Source organism: Citrus clementina, unplaced genomic scaffold (assembly GCF_000493195.1).
Source record: "Citrus clementina cultivar Clemenules unplaced genomic scaffold, Citrus_clementina_v1.0 scaffold_3, whole genome shotgun sequence".
NCBI classification, from domain to species: Eukaryota; Viridiplantae; Streptophyta; class Magnoliopsida; order Sapindales; family Rutaceae; genus Citrus; species Citrus x clementina.
Genome location: NW_006262339.1, coordinates 26,574,645 through 26,594,586, shown reverse-complemented (window position 1 = coordinate 26,594,586; position 19,942 = coordinate 26,574,645). Strand labels below are relative to the sequence as shown.

The 19,942-nt window shown below is 32.6% G+C and overlaps 2 protein-coding genes across 3 annotated transcripts; both read right to left on the bottom strand.

The window, feature by feature from the left end:
* Window positions 1-4,769: 4,769 nt before the first annotated feature.
* LOC18049052 (uncharacterized protein At5g39865) lies at window positions 4,770-6,180 on the bottom strand. Its single transcript, XM_006442012.2, has one exon. The coding sequence runs from the start codon at window positions 5,894-5,896 to the stop codon at window positions 4,793-4,795; it is 1,104 nt and encodes a 367-aa protein (XP_006442075.1). The 5' UTR covers window positions 5,897-6,180; the 3' UTR covers window positions 4,770-4,792.
* Window positions 6,181-10,944: 4,764 nt separating this feature from the next.
* On the bottom strand, window positions 10,945-19,684 carry LOC112100048. Of its 2 annotated transcripts, none has more exons than XM_024187666.1 (2): window positions 19,311-19,684; window positions 10,945-11,277 (listed from the first exon to the last, which is right to left on the bottom strand). In XM_024187666.1, the coding sequence occupies exon 1, from the start codon at window positions 19,472-19,474 to the stop codon at window positions 19,328-19,330; it is 147 nt and encodes a 48-aa protein (XP_024043434.1). In that variant the 5' UTR covers window positions 19,475-19,684; the 3' UTR covers window positions 10,945-11,277; window positions 19,311-19,327. The 2 variants fall into 2 exon arrangements, with proteins under 2 accessions (XP_024043434.1, XP_024043435.1); XM_024187667.1 differs by having other exon boundaries at window positions 10,945-11,274.
* Window positions 19,685-19,942: the final 258 nt, after the last annotated feature.

Below are 19,942 nucleotides of genomic sequence, written 5' to 3'. Positions count from 1 at the left end.
ACCAAATAGAGATATAAAAGAGCTTGTTTTCTCTAAAAGGACAGAGTAGCCATAATATACAAATCAGAGAAAAAAATATTTTTTTCACTCTAACTTTGAGAGAAAAAATTTTCTCTTACTAGTTGTTTTTACTAGTGATAAAGGCATCCGCACAGTAAGTGTAGATTAAACTTGAGTCATAACATGAAAGATCCTTGGTGACGGATCGTGATTTAGGAAGATTGACGATAACATATCGTGGTCTGGGAACTTAAATTACTTCAGCGAAAAAGTAAAGGTACAATTTCTATATTGTGGTAATTTTATATATTGTATGAGAATTGCAATCCAAATATTTTAGCTGCAAAATATTTTTTAAACCAACAATTGGTATCAAAGCGATCTCATATATTAGAGTTACTTTGTGAAAGCAATCTCTTGTATTATCTGTATAAGATGAGTGGCACAAATTTTATATACTATTTCATTATATTAATGAATATAATTATTGAGCATATTGATGGTTATCTCAATTCATAGTTAGATATTTCTTTATATTAATTTTATAGATTTGTAACAAGAGAGGTGGTCAATTTTTACCATGTTTCTCTCTTGATTATTTTAATTCATGGTTCTTAGATTCTTTGTAAGCCATTTATGGTATAGGAGTTCTTGTAAATATTTTTTTTTTTATAAAATAATGTAAAGAACCCAAGAAAACAAAGAACAGTTGACGGCGGCAAGGAGAAGAAACGGCAGTGTCTCTGGAATTGGCAGCGAAAAGCATAAAGGGGTGTAGGGTTTCTATTGGATTTTTTTTTCGCTAGACACTATTGTCTTAGTAATATATGTTTTCTACCAAAGTTTGAGATTTTGTTGCATTTAAGTCCAACAGGATATGTTGGTGGCAGATGAAAGAAAAACAAGTGATTTAGGGTTTTGGGTTTATATCTCATGGCACCCTTATAGTTTCACTATTTTATGGTTTAGCCAAAGTATTTGGGTTTTGGGCAGAAAAATTCAAATGTATATATATTGGATTCAAGCCCATTATTGGCTATTAATTGGATAATATAAATAGAAATTTGAGAATAATGAATTAAAATAATCAAGAGAGAAACATGGTGAAAATTGACCACCTCTCTTATTACAAATCTATAAAAATAATAAAAAGAAATATCTAAGCAGGAATTGAGATAATTATCAATATGCTCAATAATTATATTCATTAACATAATAAAATAATATATAAAATTTGTGCCACTCATCATATACACATAATACAAGAGATTGATTTCATACAGTAACTCTATATATTAATATGAAATCGCTCTAATACCAATTGTTGGTTTAAAAAATATTTTACAACAGAAATATTTGGATCAAAATTTTCATACAATATATAAAATTACCATATTATTGAAATCGTACCTTTGCTTTTTCGCTGAAGTAATATAGGCTCTCAGACCACGATAGTAATCTAGGCTCTCAGACCACGATCTGTCACTATCAATATTCTTAGATCACGACCTGTCACTAATGATCTTCCAGGTTATGACTTAAGTTTTATTTGTACTTGACGTGTGGGCACTTTTATCACTACTAAAAACAATTAGTAAGAGAATAATTTTTCTCGCAAAGTTAGAGAGAAAAAATCTTTTTTCTTTGATTTGTATATTGTGGCTACTCTGCTCAATCCATCCGATCCGCAAAAATGCGATTCGTAAAAATCCAATATGTAGATTGGTGGATCAGATTAGATTAAAAATTTAAAAATTTGTAATCAGTTGATTGGATATGCATTATCTTTTGTAAATCCAAAAAATTCACGAATCCCCAAAAAAAAATGTATATATATATTAAATTAAAAAATAAAACTTGCAAATGTGGCATTACTACTTACTAATAAATAAATTAATTAAAATATAATTACCTTAACACTATACATATCTTATCCGATAATAATATATAATAAACATAATTAAATAATTGAATAATTAAATAAACAAATAGCCTTCTAAACAGTTAATTTTAGTTAATTTTTATAATCTTAGTTAATTTTCATGTATTGATTTAAACAAATGAGATTTTTTTTTACTATGTTATATTTTGAAACTTTAAATGTATTATTCTAACTTTATTTAAACAATTAATTTATTTAAATTTTATTCAATTTTGAATTTGATCAGTAGTAAAATTATTTTTATATTAGATATTTTTATTTAATTAGTTTGTAGAAGGAACATAATTAAAAAATTTTAATCTACAAACCAATCTGCAAAATGGTGGATTGGATATAAATTGTGTCAAATCTGCATCCGATCCACAAACGTATGGATTGTATTTGGATTGAATTCGTCAATCCGTAAATTGGATTGGATTGAAAATTTACAATCCGCAAAATCATAAATTGGATATGAATTGATGTTTAATCCGCAAAATCCAATATGCGAACACCCCTACAATAGTGGCTACAATAATTAGGCATGTAATTAAACTAACTCAATTATTTAGTTTCAAATTTACACCACTAAAAGATTGAAACTGACCTCCATAATTGTATGTTATCTAGGATAGTGTTTTCGAATAATAATTCGACCTATGCCACATTGATTTCTTTACTGAATAATTCTTTGTATCACATTGTTAATTAAATTAATATCTCAACTATCCAATCAATTTAATTACATCTTATTCCTTGACACTTATTAATTTTCCCTAATGATCATTTTCAACATACTAATTATGGTGACATACTTTGGCCAAATAATTCTATAATCAAATATCGAAAACCCGTCAAGAGATGTGTTGTACAAATTCTATATTGTTAATCTATAATCTCATTGTTCATAATTGCTTCAACCAAGATACCGAGTAATCTTGACTAAAAATGTACGTAGCGCCCATTGGTAACTCAAATGAAATGATAATCACAAACATGAAACTATAATTAATTCAAGATTGAAATTGAAATAAAATCAATGCCTATGAGATTTAATAAGTCTGACAATCAGTTCAAGGTTAATTAAATCTCATATGTGATCCAATTCAATGTAGTTAAACTATATCAGTAAATTCATACATGATTAAGACAAATCATTTAATAAATTTACGACAGTCTAAACATAAATAGAGCGCCCAACTTTATTTATCAACTGCGAACTTAATTTATTTAACGGAAATTATCAGTCATGTATCCTTAAATGACACAAATATCAAACGTGCTACAACACTTTTCAAGTATATCACTCATATATCCTAAGTTGACAAAACACTTCTGTCATCCACCAATCCGTTAACTGTCGTTTGCAAGCACTTACATCATAAGGGTAATTTAGTCTTTTTTTAAAAAAAAGACATGTCATCCCATTTACCTAGTAAAAACTGACATGTCATATGATATATATTGATAAAAATGACATGTCATCCCATTTATCGGATAATTGTTAATAATTGCTAAAAAAAAGCTACTTTACAACCGAATCTACTGTTCCAAAATTTAACCTAAATTTTTAAAGATCTACTCCTCCAAGCTCCAACTGGAAATTTTTATGGTATAATATGTATAATTGTAAATAATATGTTGTTAATGATTTTTTGCGGTAAAATATGAATATTTTTTTAAGGATAATTGTTAATAATATGTACCATTAATAATTCATATTTTTTAATAAAAAATATATTATTAATTAAAAAAAATTGTATATTAAAAATTTACGTTAATTTTTTAGGTAAATTTATCTTTTTACATCATTTGGAGTTTCAAGGGCGAAATAGTCAATTTACCACAATTCTGTTAACTTTCTAACGAAAGTTAACGAATTGGTGGACGACAGAAGTATTTTGTCAACTTAAGGTATACGAGTGATACACTTGAAAAGTATTGTAACACGTTTAATACGGGTGTCATTTAAGGGTATATGACTGATAATTTCTTTTTATTTAATCAGAAGATAACTTATATTTATATTTTTTGTGAATTTATATGATGACCACATAAATACATATAATATGATAAAACAGACCTTATTCAAAATATTTATACAATTAAGAATTTTTAAAAAATATCTCAAATATTTTATCTCAAATATTTTATTAATCAGAAAATAAATAAATCAATATAATTTAAAAAGCATATAATCCCAACAATTTCATCATAGAGCATAAATACCTGATGTAAAGTAAAAACATAATGCAACATGAACACATTTCATTCTCACAATAGAGAAACAAGGAAAGGTTAACAAAAAAAAACCATAAAAATATCACTTCTAATTTCAGCTGCTCTGGAGGCAATGAACAAAAATAAGCCACACCACGACAATAAACTTGTTAGATTGACAATCTTAACAGGCTCCCTCACATTAAAAGTGCAAGAAAAATCAAAACTTGACAACTTAGTTCTCAGTTCTACTATCCCATTAGTTAATCGCTTCACCTAAAAATTAAATTGACTGGTAAACACTCAACAAATAATATGAAATAAGGGTTAATTTTTTATTATTCCCTCATAAATTGAATATCTTTATATCAATTCTTTTATTTTTGAAAATCTTAATTTACCCTTTATTTTTTTAAATAAAAAATTTAGTCACCTACTTTATTTTTTTTCCTTCTTTTTAAAAATAATAAACAAAAATAAGGATAATTTAAATTTTCAAAAATCAAAGAAATAACTTAAAGATAGTGAATTTATAATAAATGTGATTCGAAATTTACAATAAATGTAATACGAAATTTACCCATGTGACGATACACAAGACAAACTCACTCGAAACAAAATAAATTTCATACCCAAAATTCATTTAATGAATCAGCAACAGCTGCAGGCAGGGCACCTGATCAAGCCATTTTCATTGCAATTTGTACACCTCCTCAGCTGACCATCTTCTTCATCAAACACTTTTCTACTCCCACAACAATTTGAACAAGGCACAAACCTTGCGTCCCCACAGCTCTCACAAACAGACACAGCATTTACAACCGGAAACCCCTTCAAAAGCATAGCCAAATCTCCAGTTTCATTAAGCTGCTTAATCTCCTCAGCACCCCCAATGTGCTTTCCTCTAATAAAAACTTGTGGCAAAGTGATTGCTTTTCCTTCAACTCCGAGCAAGTCTTGCAATTCTTTTCTGTAACTTGAGTCCATTGAAATGTCTCTTTCATCAACTCCAACTCTGTAGCTCTTGAATATCATTCTTACTGAACAACAATCCTCATAGGTCCTCCGAATTCCTCTCAAGCTTGTGAAATATATCACAATCTTATTGTTAGATTCTTTTGTTGGGCGATGTTGATGATGATGATGATTATTATTATTATAACCCAGTTGCCTCGAAGACAATGCTCTTCTATAACTTGAAGCAACATTCGGGTCCATTTTTGACAGCAGTGATTCCTCAGATAAGTGCTTCCACAGTGGCTTTGTTGTTGACGGGGAAACTTTCACTGATCCCCAAGCATCAGCCTTGTGAAAGTTAATATCATCATCAACAACAACACCATCATCATCATCATCATCAAGGCCGTCCATGAGCTCCCAGGTGTTGATGACAGAATCAGGGGACAATGATGACGGCTCAACTGGGTTTGCTGCCGTTGTTGTTGGCATAATCTGATCAGGGGAATCCTGGCCGTTGAGGCGGTCAATGAGGAGGAGAGAGCCGTAGGTGGTGGAGGTTAAAGAGACAAGATGGTGAGTGTCACCTTTTCTCGAAGGCGGGTGATGGACCAATGGAGCTTGAGTTTGTAATGAGAGAGATTTAGTAGTGCTAATTGTTCTTGGTGAATTTGAAGAAGCAATAGTTGAATTTGTTGCTGATGCCAAAGAATAAGAATGAGAAGGGTTGTTTTGTGAGTTGTAATGATGGTGGTTTCCGGTGGGAAGGGCGTTGGGTCTTGAAGCTGTGCAACCCATGAATGAATAAAAAAAGATTTTGATTTAAGTGCTTTCTTGATGCTCTTGAAATTGTGATGCTTTCTTTGTTGAGAGATTTTTGGCTTTTGGGTTGCTTTTGAGTGAGGATTCCAGGGTGGGATTGGGTGCACTCTGGAATTGGTGGGAAGGCTTAGATGAAAAGGAAGATTTAAAAAGAAATGGGAACGGGAAATTGGTGAGAGAGAGCTTTCAATTGAGTTGGAACTTGGGAAGTGGTGAGCTGATGATTATGATATTCATGGTTGCATGGGGCCAGAGTTTAAAAAGTTGTTTTGGAGTTTGTCTCAATTTATGAGGATAATCTTTGCAGATTGCATATGGTGTGTTGTTGATTTTCTTTGTCAGAACTCCAAAGCAGAAATACATAAACAAAATTTGCGTTGGAAACTTATTAGGATACACGGGGATGAACTTCCATTGGGTATTAAATGTGTTCAGGTCTCTAGCTAGTTAATGCGGTGGGGGACCTGCATGTGACTGTCAGGACTCAGGAGCTGGTAAAAAAATAAAAAATAAAACAATCAAAAAGAAGGAAAATTATTTTTAATCTCTTTAAATATATTAAAATAACTCTATAAATTTATAAATTCATAAAATTTAAACTTTAATTTCTAAAAATTATAAGAACCAACACTTAATTAAAAACAATAATAGCTCGCAAGCCAAATTATTTTTTATTAAAAAAATAAGATTAATTCTTTTTGTGTTCATATCAATAGTAAAAAAGAGTATTTTCAACAACGAAATTCGTAAAGAGTCATCTCTGTGATGAATAATAATTTAATTATCTATGTAAGAAATGATACATTTAATAGTATTGATAATGAATTAATTAAATAACATTTTCAAAATATGAAAATACATAAAAAATAATTATGAATGTATAAGCAAATTTTTATATATTTAAAGTTTTAATTTTTGTATTTTGTTATTATCTAATTTAACCCTCAGTAAATTTATTTTTCTAGATCTGCTACAAGTTAATGTACTGTTTTAGAAAAATAGATAATTTCTTTTTGAAGCAAAATAATAATTTCATTAATCAGCCGACAATACAGCAAAACAATACATTATAGAAATCCATCAACGTTCGGAGTAATTTACAACAGAAATATAATGGCCCAATGAGTCAAAGTCAACAGAAATATGCACGCAATGGTTTTGACCTCCATAGAAGGAAACTCATCGGCTCTTTTGCAACAGGCTCCACCACCCACCAGAGTTGGCTCTTCTGACCGGCACATTGATGGCTTATTAAATACAATTGACTAATGCTTAATAAACCACACTAGTAGTACACCAGGTACTGAGAAATTTTACGAGTTTAATTTGGTCGATATGATGGTGATATTTCAGTGTTTGGTTTTCAGCTAAATTAAAAATTGCCAAAGAAAGAATTGAGGGCAACGTATGAACGATGAAATTTCCATGTTATTATCAATACTTCTTTTATTTTTTAGATCGAAAGTCAGGTTATTTTGTGTTATCCTTTGCTTTGTTTTAGAGTGAAGGATAATGAGCCACATGTGATGAGTTATTTTGCTCCGATTTAAATTGTTTGGATTAATCTCAGTAGCCTTCATTGTAAATATTAGTATTGAAAAAAAAAATCTCTTACATAGTTTAATCACATAATTAACAATTTTATTTGCTTCTAACAATTTGAAATTGAATTGAAGTAAGTTAAAATTGATTTACTATGAACTATTTTAAATTCTTTAGTTAGATTTTCAGCTTGTTTGATTCGCTTGATGGTTGTCATAATTTGTATTTATGCTATTGGCAGCCCAGCTAGCAAGATGCTCATACAAACAATGTTTGCCCACTTTTGACCATTCAAACTACCAACCCACTTCATCTTAATAAGTGATGATCTGCTTTTTCTGGTTCATTATCTATTTGTTTAACTCATTTGCTCCCATCAATTAGCTCCTATTACAGAAAAGCATGCATGTAAAAAGAAGTTTCAAGAAAATTAGAAAAAAAAAATGTTTAAATGAAAAAATGAAAAAGAAAAATATGAGTTCAAAATTTGGGAATATACTTCAGTTAACAACCCTTGTCCTTTAAATAAAGAAATAGAGGTGAAACACATTGGCATTGTTTTAAGAGAAGTAAAACTTAGTGACAAAAAGTACAATGAATTTTAAGTATCTATGAGTTCTATTTTGGAAAAGAATTTTATTTTTCTACATTTTTTGTTTGAAAAGAAGGTGATCATGATACCAAATTCGATTGATAATGCAAATTCCAAAACGGTTGTTGGATCATTTATTATATATATTTATTTTTCATAATGATTAAATGGCCAAGTCATAAACTTCTTGACAACTAAAGTTCGGGTAATACTCACCACTTGCTCAATTGAGTTATGACTTGAATGCGCAACACCATGTCTTAATCATGTTTTAGTCATGCCTTAATCAGAAAAATAAAATAAAATCAAGAATACTGGTAAATAATTATATGAATGAGTTTAGGAGGCAAGCCAATGGTGCTCTATTAGGTTAGAGTAGTGCTAAATATCTTAATTTTTTTTTTATCAATTGGTCGGTGAGATAATATGATTAATTCACTTGAATTTTGTAAAAAATTACCAACCACTCAATTAATAACATATCATTCGGAATAAAAAATTTATAATGTCTAATGTCATTTTTATAATAAACTTAAGAGTATTCAATGGCATGTAAGCTTAGAGACGATGTTGTTTTTAATTTTATAGCATAAGAAAGCAAATTGTTATGCAAAAATTTGATTAAGACTCTACATAAAAGGTGTAAGCGGCTAATTATCATACGGATTAGCTTCTACTTTATAGCTTATAGCAGCTATAAATTCTTATGCAAAAATTAGATTGAGAATGACTTTCTTATAATTAGCTACTTAAAACAATTTATTTCTACTATGCTACTACAGTGTTACAGTGACTGGTCGGACAAAAAAAAAGTAAAGTTTTTGATAAATTGTAAGTGTATTGTGAGTTTTAAAAGCAGAGGCAATACGATTGATACACTATCATTATTAAAATATTATTTCATCGTATAATGACTAAAATAAACATAAGTTTAAGTAATTTTTTTTATATATATCATCCAATGAACTCCGTAATCCATGTATAAAATATGATAAAATTTAAAACATAAAAATCTAATATGTATTATTATTCAAATTAAACTTGTTGCGCCACTGTCACAGCCAAACCTTTTAACAAATAATGACGATAGAAGAGTACAAAAGATAAAGTAGGGCAAAATAATGAGGAATTAAAGAAAAGAAAAGAAAAGAAAATAAATAAAAACCGGTACAAACCATAAGGCATAAATAAGATGTAGCCCAAACAGCAGATTGAAATGGACATTTGATAATTGTGGAGGAGGACCACCATGCACCGATTTTAGGCTAATTTAACAACTATACCATGTCGTGGCTGAGCTGCCTCATGCCCCACTTCGTTGTTCTCCTCTTTTGAATTTCCTACTAAGGACACTTACCATGATTTTGATGGGCATTTTTTGTACCTCGAACTTAAAAATCTCATGGGGTTGTAACATTTGTACAATTATTATAATTTGAGATCTTTGGAAGTTTAAATTCGTACATTTATGACGGAGCTCAACATTTTACGAAGTTTTTTGATACACTGATATATTACAATCCTGATATTTATAATCAGAAATCTATTGGGACTTGTCATGAGTAATTTTATTACAGCACAGTGTGAATATCAATCCTCATTAAACTGGAGGGAAATTTACCCTCACTATTAATATTGAAGGAAAATCGATCCTACCCCAATGTGAAGAGTCAACTAACTCCCATTATACAGGAGGCAAGTCCCTGACCATGCTCTAGGACCTGAACCCATGTCCTCAAGGTTGACAACATTTTACGAAGTTGAAAGTAGAGAGATAGACATTTATGACGAAGCTCAACATTCGTACATTTATTCGGTTTGATTTTGTCCAAAAACTAAATCAAATCAAATCCGATATTAACCAAATTTTTTGACAGTTTACCTAAAATTGATGTTTTTTTTAGTCCAATTCAATTGCAATTACTAATCATTTATGTTTTGTGCAACTAATATAAGATAGTTTTTCTTTTTTCTTTTTTAATTTTACATTAAATCGATTTATTTTTTAGTTTGATTAAGTTCAAACCATTCGGTTCTTACTATCCGAAGCGAACCGACAAAATGCCCATCCCTACTAGAAAGCAAGATCTCTACTCCTACTCGAGAGTTTGACGAGATACACTCATCTCCATCCACTTTTCCAGAACGGGAATTGCAAAGAACTCCAATTGGGTTGGGCTTCAAACCCAATGGCCGTCATTGACAAAGCTTCGTACAACAATTTGAGAATTTCCCATGATATTTAGACAATGGATATTAGTCAATAAAAAGATTTAGGACCTCAATTCTATAAAAATTCTTAGTGCGGATGTTCACTGGTTTTAAAATATAAAATTGAAATTAGACAATGATGTTTGCCTTTAATTTAATAATACAGAGTAACTAAACACATGCTGCAAGAGCGAAATGCCTTGATGCAGTCTGATTAGTCACATGAATGGTTTTATGGTACAATAATCTTCAAGTACTTGACATCTTGCACCAAATCATTTTAGAATATAGAAAAATGCCCGTTTAAGCAAATGAAAACGCCCTACATTACATCCAAATAAAATTGTATGCTACCTATATTCATGATTTTGATAGGATGTGAAAACCACATTTAACCTATACGGCATGCTAAAAATGCACCTACTTGACTGAAAGTTGTATCATTGCTATGATCATAAGACCACAACAAAAATTTATGATAATCAACAGGGTGCAACTCTAGAGTTTAAACTAATCTTAAAGCACCTTTTGTAGCATGACTTCTGTATATAGCACAGTTTGATGTATGAAACACATGCTTAGACCCATGGGAGAAAGTTAAACAATTAAGAAAAAAAGAAACAGACTAAATCCAACCGCCGCCTATTTCAGATATTTAGAAACAACTAGGAATTTATTTTTTCTGTACCATTTTACCAGCTCAATAATATGCAGGAATGATATTCATACGTCTGCTAATTATAAAAAAAAGTGAATAAACCACATAGCTTTCTGGTATATTTAGTTACAGTTCAAGACTTGATATGAAACTGGGTATAGAAAAACAATCACAAAGATTGAGCAGGAAAAGATATAGCACAAACAGTTTCACATACGGCATTCTCGGTTCTGACCATAAAAACCAATTACCATTCTGTAGACAACATCTGTTGACTAAATTAGAAATGGCTCTGGATCTTCACAGTCCATATCAAACGCTCCTTTTCTGCTTTGTAAGGTTTTCCATTATCTGCTGCCAAGTTGAAGAAACTAACTTGAATATTCCAGTGGGATATCAGTTAAATAAGCAATTTGGGAAAGCAATCTAACTATAGGGTGACAAGAAGTAGAAATGAAAACAAAATAAGTTTTTCCCTGTGATGTAAATAAACTTTTAAGAATATACATTAACTCTGCTTCAGGTCTTTTACTAATGCGAAGACAAGCCTGAGTTAGACTCAAGGAGTCGTTTCTGGTTTGACTAGGTTTTGCTGTTGAATAGTTAAATTTACTGGTGGCTTTGCTAGCCAGACTGTGGTCGTTGCAATAATGAGACTGTTGCAAGATATTAATTCAAACCAGAGGAAATTATACCAAAAATAGAGTTATTAGAATTGATCTAGTTTCCTAGAACAGCTGCGTGTATACTTGTCAATTAGCTAGGATAGTTTCCTGAATTAGTTCATTGTAAAGCTATATATTTGTACTATTGTATTCTGATCAAATATACAGTAATACAAGTTATTCACCTACATGGTATCAGAGCAGGAATTCCTTTAATTCCTGGAAACCCTATTGCTGTTCTGCCCTTTCTCTTACCTGCAGAAAACCTAGCCGGTCTCCTACTTTCTTTTCTACCCTAAAATCAGTCCTACCTCTTCATCATGTCCGGCGTTGTTTCCGAGTCTACAAGCACCCTTGAACAGCCCAGAATGGTTCTGCAAGCCATCCAACACCTGCTGCTGCACCGCCTAAAACCCAGGCTTCGACCACAGAATCTCAATCCATTCAGATCACTACCATTAAACTGAATGGAGAAAATTTCCTGCATTGGTCTCAATCTGTGCACATGTATATCCGTGGTCGGGGCAAGATTGGGTGTTTGACTGGAGAGACAAAGGAGCCTGTGGCTGATGATGCAACCTATCCAACATGGGATGCTGAGAACTCGATGGTAATGACTTGGTTGGTGAACTCTATGGAGGACGACATAAGCTCCAACTATATGTGTACATGGCCAAGGAGCTTTGGGACAACATTAACCAAATGTGTTCTGACTTGAGAAATCAATCTCAGGTATATGAGTTAACTCTGAAACTCGGAGAAATCCGTCAAGGTGAGGATACTGTCACTAAGTATTTTAATTCCTTGAAACAACTTTGGCAAGATTTAGACCTATTTAATGATTATGAGTGGAAATCTTCTGAAGATTGTAAACACTTTAAGAAAACGGTGGAGGATAACCATATTTTCAAATTTCTCATTGGTCTTAACATGGAGTTTGATGAAGTTAGAGGCAGGATTGTTGGGAGGCAGCCGCTTCCCTCTATTGGAGAAGTGTTTTCTGAGGTATGCCATGAGGAGAGTCGGCGTCTTGTCATGCTTGGCAAAAGGAATCTCAGAAACACTATTGAAAACTCGGCCCTTGCTGCTAGTATTAATGCTGGCCGAACTGCTACAAAGAAACCTGATGAAAAGTCTCGCGTTTGGTGTGATCGCTGCAATAAGCCACGGCACAAAGAAGCTCATGGCTTTAGTAGTATCAGTTCTACTCGGGTTAAGGATCAAATTATGCTTTGGCACCATAGGCTAGGGCATCCTAGTTTTCCTTATCTTAAAAAATTATTTCCTAGTTTATTTAAAGGTTTGAATTGTTTTGAATTCCATTGTGAAAACTGCATTTTATCAAAAAGTCATAGAACTATCTATCCTTCAAGGCCTTATCAAGCCTTGAAGCTTTTTTATTTAATCCATAATGATATTTGGGGTCTTTCAAAAATTAATACTTCTTCAGGAAAAAAAGGTTTGTGACTTTTATTGATGATCACACTTACCTATGCTGGGTTTGTTTAATGATGGAAAAATCTGAGGTTCAGAACTTATTTAAAATATTTTACTTGATGATTGAAAACCACTTTCAAACTAAAACTGAAATTATGCATACCGATAATGGAACTGAATATTTTAAGCAAAATCTTAGAACTTTTTTTGCAGAAAAAGGTATTCACCATCAAACTACTTGTGTTGATACACCTCAACAAAATGATATTGCTGAACGTAAAAATAAACATTTACTTGAAGTTTCTCGTGCTATTATGTTTTCTATGAATGTTCAATATCTTTGGGGTGAAGTGGTTTTAACTACATCCTATCTAATTAATAGGATGCCCATCCGCGTTCTAAACTACATTACACCACTTGAAGTTTTTAAAAAATATTTTCCTGAATCACGAATTCAATCTAATCTTTCTCTGAAAGTTTTTGGATGTACAACTTATGTTCATATACCTAATAAAAACCGGTCTAAACTCAATCCAAGGGGTGAAAAATGTATTTTTATTGAATAAGATAGGATATAAGTGTTTTAATCCAAAAACTAGGAAAACTATTGTTTCTATGGATATCACTTTTTCTGGAAAATCAACATTTTTTTCAAAAAAATTCTCTTCAGGGGGAGAACATAGGAGAAGAAGGAAATTTTTGGGATGTTATTTCCAATCCCTGCCTAAAACCGTAGATTGCATTACTAAAAATATACCTCAAAATGAGTTTTTTAATAAAAAGAAAATTGCTATTCCTAATGTTGTTTTTGAAACTGGTGATACCAAGACTATTTTGCCAAACACTTCTGAGACCGCGACAGGGGGAGAAATACTACCTTCTGTTCTCAAGAAACAAGATAGAGAGCTTTTTACTTATTCAAGGAGGAACCATACAAGTAGTAAGAGACCGACTATCCCTTTAGCACAGGGCCAACCAGACACCCTAAGTGAAGAATCTGAAAGAAATACAAGTACTCTAGATACTTCCTCACATAATCTTGTTCCTAACCATGATGAAATATCTGAACCTACCATCGATCTTATGCCTGATGTCAATTCTAATGATCATGATATTCCAATAGCAATTAGAAAAGGAAAACGCTCTTGTACTTCTCATCCTATGTCCAAATATCTATCCTATGGTAAACTCTCAAAAAAATACAATGCTTTATATCTAAAATCTCTAACCTGCATGTGCCAAGAAACATTCAAGAAGCACTTAATGATCCTAATTGGAAATCAGCAGTGATGAAAGAGATAAATGCTCTGAGGAAAAGTGGGACATGGGAAGTTGTTGACCTCCCCATGAATTAAAAAACAGTTGGGTGCAAATGGGGGTTTATAGTGAAGTGCAAGGCGGATGGAAGTATAGAGAACTTTCAAGCCAGACTCGTGGCTAAAGGATTTACTCAAACACATGGGGTTGATTACCAAGAAACCTTTGCACCTGTCGCCAAAATAAATTTCATTCAGGTACTATTATCCTTAGCAGCAAATTATAACTGGCCATTACACCAGTTAGATATCAAGAATGTCTTTCTGAATGGGAATTTAGAAGAAAAAGTGTTTATGAGTCCACCGCCAGGATTTGAGAAGGTGTTCGATCAAAACAAAGTCTGCAGACTTAAAAAATCCCTATATGGCCTTAAACAATCTCCAAGGGCGTGGTTTGAACGTTTTGGAAGGGCTGTGAAGAGTTATGGCTATCACCAAAGCCAAGCTGATCATACAATGTTCTATAAACACTCGAAGAGAGGTAAGATATCAATACTAATTGTCTATGTGGATGATATAATTCTAACAGGTGATGATCTTAAAGAGTTGGTAGATCTCAAGGAGAAAATGGCACGAGATTTTGAGATCAAGGACTTGGGTGTGCTAAAATACTTCCTTGGTATGGAATTTACAAGATCAAAGGAAGGTATCTTTGTAAACCAAAGAAAATACATCCTTGATCTTCTCAAAGAGACAGGTCTTCTAGGTTGTAAGGCTGTTGAGACTCCCATGGAAGTCAACTTAAAACTTAGTCCTGCTAAAGCTGAAGATGTGATTGATAGGGAGAAATTTCAGAGACTAGTAGGGAAATTGATCTACTTGTCACATACGCGCCCTGATATAGCTTTCGCTGTAAGCATGGTAAGCCAGTTCGTGCACTCACCAGGGCAAGAACACTTTGATGCAACCTATAGGATCCTAAGATATCTAAAGGGAACCCCTGGAAAGGGTCTTATGTTCCGGAAACGGGACAACCTTCAAATTGAAGTCTTTACAGATGCAGATTGGGCTGGTAGCTCAACTGACAGGCGATCAACTTTAGGCTACTGTACCTTTATTGGAGGAAATCTCGTTACACGGCGGAGCAAAAAACAAAACGTTGTGGCTCGGAGTAGTGCTGAGGCAGAATTTGGGTCTCTCTCACATGGAATTTGCGAGGCAATATGGATAAAGAGACTATTTGAAGATTTAAAGATTCCAGTGTCTCTTCCCATGAAGATTTACTGTGACAACAAAGCTGCCATCTCAATTGCCCACAATCCAGTTCTACATGATAGAACTAAGCATATTGAGGTTGATAAGCATTTCATCAAGGAGAAAATTGAAAGTGGGATAATTTGTGTTCCCTTTGTAACGGATAGTAGACTTACTCACCAAAGGACTACACAAGGGACATTTTGAACTACTAGTTAGCAAGCCAGCTATGGAAGACATCTACAAGCCAGCTTGAGGGGGAGTGTTGCAAGATATTAATTCAAACCAGAGGAAATTATACCAAAAATAGAGTTATTAGAATTGATCTAGTTTCCTAGAATAGCTGCGTGTATAGTTGTCAATTAGCTAGGATAGTTTCCTAAATTAGTTCATTGTAAAGCTATATATTTGTACGATTGTATTATGATCAAATATATAGTAATACAAGTTATTCACCTACATGGTAATCTTTTCTATAAATATAAACACTGAAACTTTATTATTCGAAGGAGGGGAAGAAAGAAAATTGGAAAGACTCTGAGCAGACTACAAACAGTCATGCAAAAGTTTAAAAGAGTCAAAACCTTTTAAAATGTCATTATGATATTGTTTTTCCTAGCTATCAGCAATAAGAAGACAATACTATTACGACAAAATGTTTTATCCCCCTCACTACCTAGTCAATAATTTACTACTAAAATGCCGATGCTAAACAAACTAGCCGAATCATATGCTAATAGGATTTGACATAAGTTGTAACTCAATAGAGATGATTTTTGCCATGCTTACTTGTCTCAGACGAGGATGACAAAAAATACTAACTAGAGACTTGAAGAGAGTCAAGGTAACCAAGGAAAACAGTAAGAAAATGAAATCCCTCTAAGCTATCTGTAAACTCGGCGTATCAAATCAGTTTCACAAACAAGAATATTATTAACAGAAAATCTATGGAGAATCAAATTAACAAAAATTTTACCCCCTGACCAACCATGTTAATTAATAGTAGAACAGAACAATACAAACCAAAATAAATCCATTGACAGCAGAGGGTTACCAATACAAAAACAGTAGACATGGGAACATTGCTGCTTTTATTTAACTATTTTGAAATAATATACCCCAACATAGAATTTCTTAAGATAGTGGACTCAAGAAGAAAATTAATATAATTGCAAGTCAAAAAATTCATTATAAAGGCACAAGACAGATAATTTGCACACAGCCAGCCGACACAGAGAATTCTACTTGAGTCTGTTTTGTCATTATCAAAGAAAAGCAAGATACGGTCTTCAGAAAATCCAATAATTCTTCACAGCAAAGTAATAGTAAATCCATTAAGCTCAGCCCTCTAATGATTCAGAGGAATAAAATTCCTGAACCAACATTAGGGGTGTTTGCGGATCGGATTTTACGGATTGGACATCGATCCATATCCGATCCACAATTTTGCGGATTATAATTTTTTAATCTAATCCAATCCACGGATTGATTAAACTCAATCCAAATCCAATCCATACATCTGCGGATTTAACTTAATCCATATCCAATCCATCATTTTGCGCATTAGTTTCCAAATTAAAAATTTTTAGTTCTCCCCAATCCATGAACTAATGAAATAAAAAAAAAATCTAATATAAAAATAATTTTACTACTAATTAAATTTAAAATTGAATAAAATTTAAACAAATTAATTGTTTAAATAAAACTAAAATAATACATTCAAAGTTTCAAAATATAGCACATCAAGATTAATTGTTCAAATAAAGCAAAAATAATACGTTTAAAGTTTCAAAATATAACACACTAAGATTAATTGTTCAAATAAAGTTACAATAATACATTAATATAACACCGAAATTAATTGTTTAAATAAAGCCACAATTAATTGAAATGGCGAAGTTTCTGAAACCAAACACAGTCTGATCCTTCACCGGGGTTGTTGCACTTATCGAAAAGTGGTGATTACGAAGCCGTCAACGATGGGAACCAGGAGAAGTACAGGTGGCAATCTTGAAGGTTGTAATAGTGCAATTGTTTGGCTGGAACCAGTGATTGTGAAGTGGCTCGATGGACTCGGGGAAGAAGATGGCTTGCTCTCGCTGGAATCGTGCGGCCGACGTCCTTCAATCGGTGTCGAGAGTGTATCGAACCAATATTGGGTGTTGCTAGTAGGGATGACAATTTTTCCTGATTGGATGGGATCCTCCATTTGGGACGGGATGGGATCCTGTAGGATCTCATCCCATTTGGGACGGAGTTGAGACGTATTTTTGTCCCATAAAAAAATTTAGGGACGAGAGTGAAATATTTTTTTATCTCACTTGCATATACGGGACGGGAGTGGAATTGGCAAATTTCGTACCATCCCATCTCATTGCCGACTAAGAATGGAAAATTTTTCAATTGGGATGGGATCCCATAGCATCCCATCTCTTTGGGACGAGATCGGGACATATTTTTGTCCCAAAAAAAATATAGGGACGAGAGTGAGACACTTTTTCATCCCACTTGCATATACAGGACGGGATTGGGATTGATAAATCCCATCCCATCCTGTCCCATTGCCAACCCCAGTTGCTAGTGCGTGTGATGACGGGGAAGCTTAGGGTTTTTTGTTTGCAAATTGTTGGTGACTTGGCGATATGTTACTTTGCTTTTGGATGACTTTGCAAATTATTGGTAACTTGGCGTTATGTTACTTTGCTTTTATTTTGTTTTACAATTTTTACAAGTTATATTTGTATATTTAATTATTTATTTATTTATATATATATATATAAATTATTATTATTTTTTTTTTGTGGATTCACAGATTTTTGCGGATTTACCGAAGTAAATCCATATCCAATCCATCGATTACGGATTTTTAAATTTTCAATCCATATCCAATTCACAGATCCACGGATCGGATTTTCACGGATCAAACGGATTGAGCGGATCGGATTGGATTCTGAACACCCCTAACCAACATCACCTTAAAGTAACTTAGTAATTGTTCCAATCCCTTTTGGAAAAATTACAGAAAACAAACCACCCAGATTGGAAAAACATAAGAACAAACAACTGATAAGACAAGAAAAATGCTAAAGAAAAAGGAAGATGATAGAACACTGACAAAAACAACATTAAAACTGGCCTGTTTTCCATTTGTTAAAACAATAATTGCTCACTTGAAAATACGCAGAGACAAAATCCAAACCGTTCAAGGGAAAACAGAAGCCATCATGTTAATGGCAGCAACACATTAATATGCACAAATGACAGTATAATAACGAGAGACAAAGGAAGCATAACCAAGATAATTCTTTCATTGACGTGAATGACAGTGTAAAAATGGTTAATTTAGCAATGACGACAACGAACAAAAGAGTAATCACCTAAATTTCAAACCTTTTCAACATAAGATTTAAACTTCAATTTGGAATTTTCAAATAGCAGCAATGAAATTACTTATGCAAAACTGATCTCCGTGGCTTCGCATTAATAATGCCAAAGAAAACCTAAGTTACCAATCACCAATACAATCTCTTTTAAGATCATAGCCAATGCAACAACTCCAATTTTTTTTTTTTCTTTTCAATCCTATCAAGCGATCAGCAAAAACCGCATCATCAAGAGTCAAGACCAGTAAACAAGAATCAAGCAAGTACAACTCAGGTTCCAGTTTGAGAACTATCCATTCAGTCTAATATTACCTACTTATTTAAAATTCTCATTCAAGCCATTCTAATTTAAATTTAACAAGATACAGGACTGCAAGTTTTGAAAAACAAACCAGAGATGGAGAATCAATCAGCCAACATTGAGAGGACCGATATCGCCGGTTCTTAAAGAGGAAGCAAGTTCATCAGCAACAATCAAGCACGAAGAGACCCAACCCTTTATAGCTATCCACACCATCTTCGCCATCCACAGTATGAATCCACATGTCACTGCCATTTCTCTTCTACTTTTCTTTTCTCTTTTTTCAATTTTTCTTGGGGTTTTAAGCAAAACCCCTTTAAGAAACAACTCAATTCATCAGAAAGTTTAAAGGAAACTTGTAATTCTATTCTAAAATGAATTATGATAATGTTTTACTTTGCCTTTTCTTGCTTCTGCTGATAATCTAACGCGAGCCTTTGAAGTAATTGTGTTCCAGAGGTCTGAAAAAGCAATAAGCCATTGCCACGTAATATGAAATCTCTGGAACGAAATTATTTTTCAAACTGGTTGTCCCGACTGACGTGTCATTTTATTTTCATTTTCGTAAATATGAAACGAAGGTCCAACTATTAAATTGACTTAATTTATGTTCATATATTTTCACTAAAAAAATTATTTAGCACAAGATTTTTAAAAATTTAGGAGGAGGGTTCTAATCAGATTAAACTAGAAGACTTCTAATCAGATTTTTAAATTTCTACC

Bases quoted from the DNA above. Each gene is read 5' to 3' on its own strand.
- LOC18049052 (XM_006442012.2), bottom strand. From the start codon at position 5,896: ATGGGTTGCACAGCTTCAAGACCCAACGCCCTTCCCACCGGAAACCAC.
- LOC112100048 (XM_024187666.1), bottom strand. From the start codon at position 19,474: ATGGCAGTGACATGTGGATTCATACTGTGGATGGCGAAGATGGTGTGG.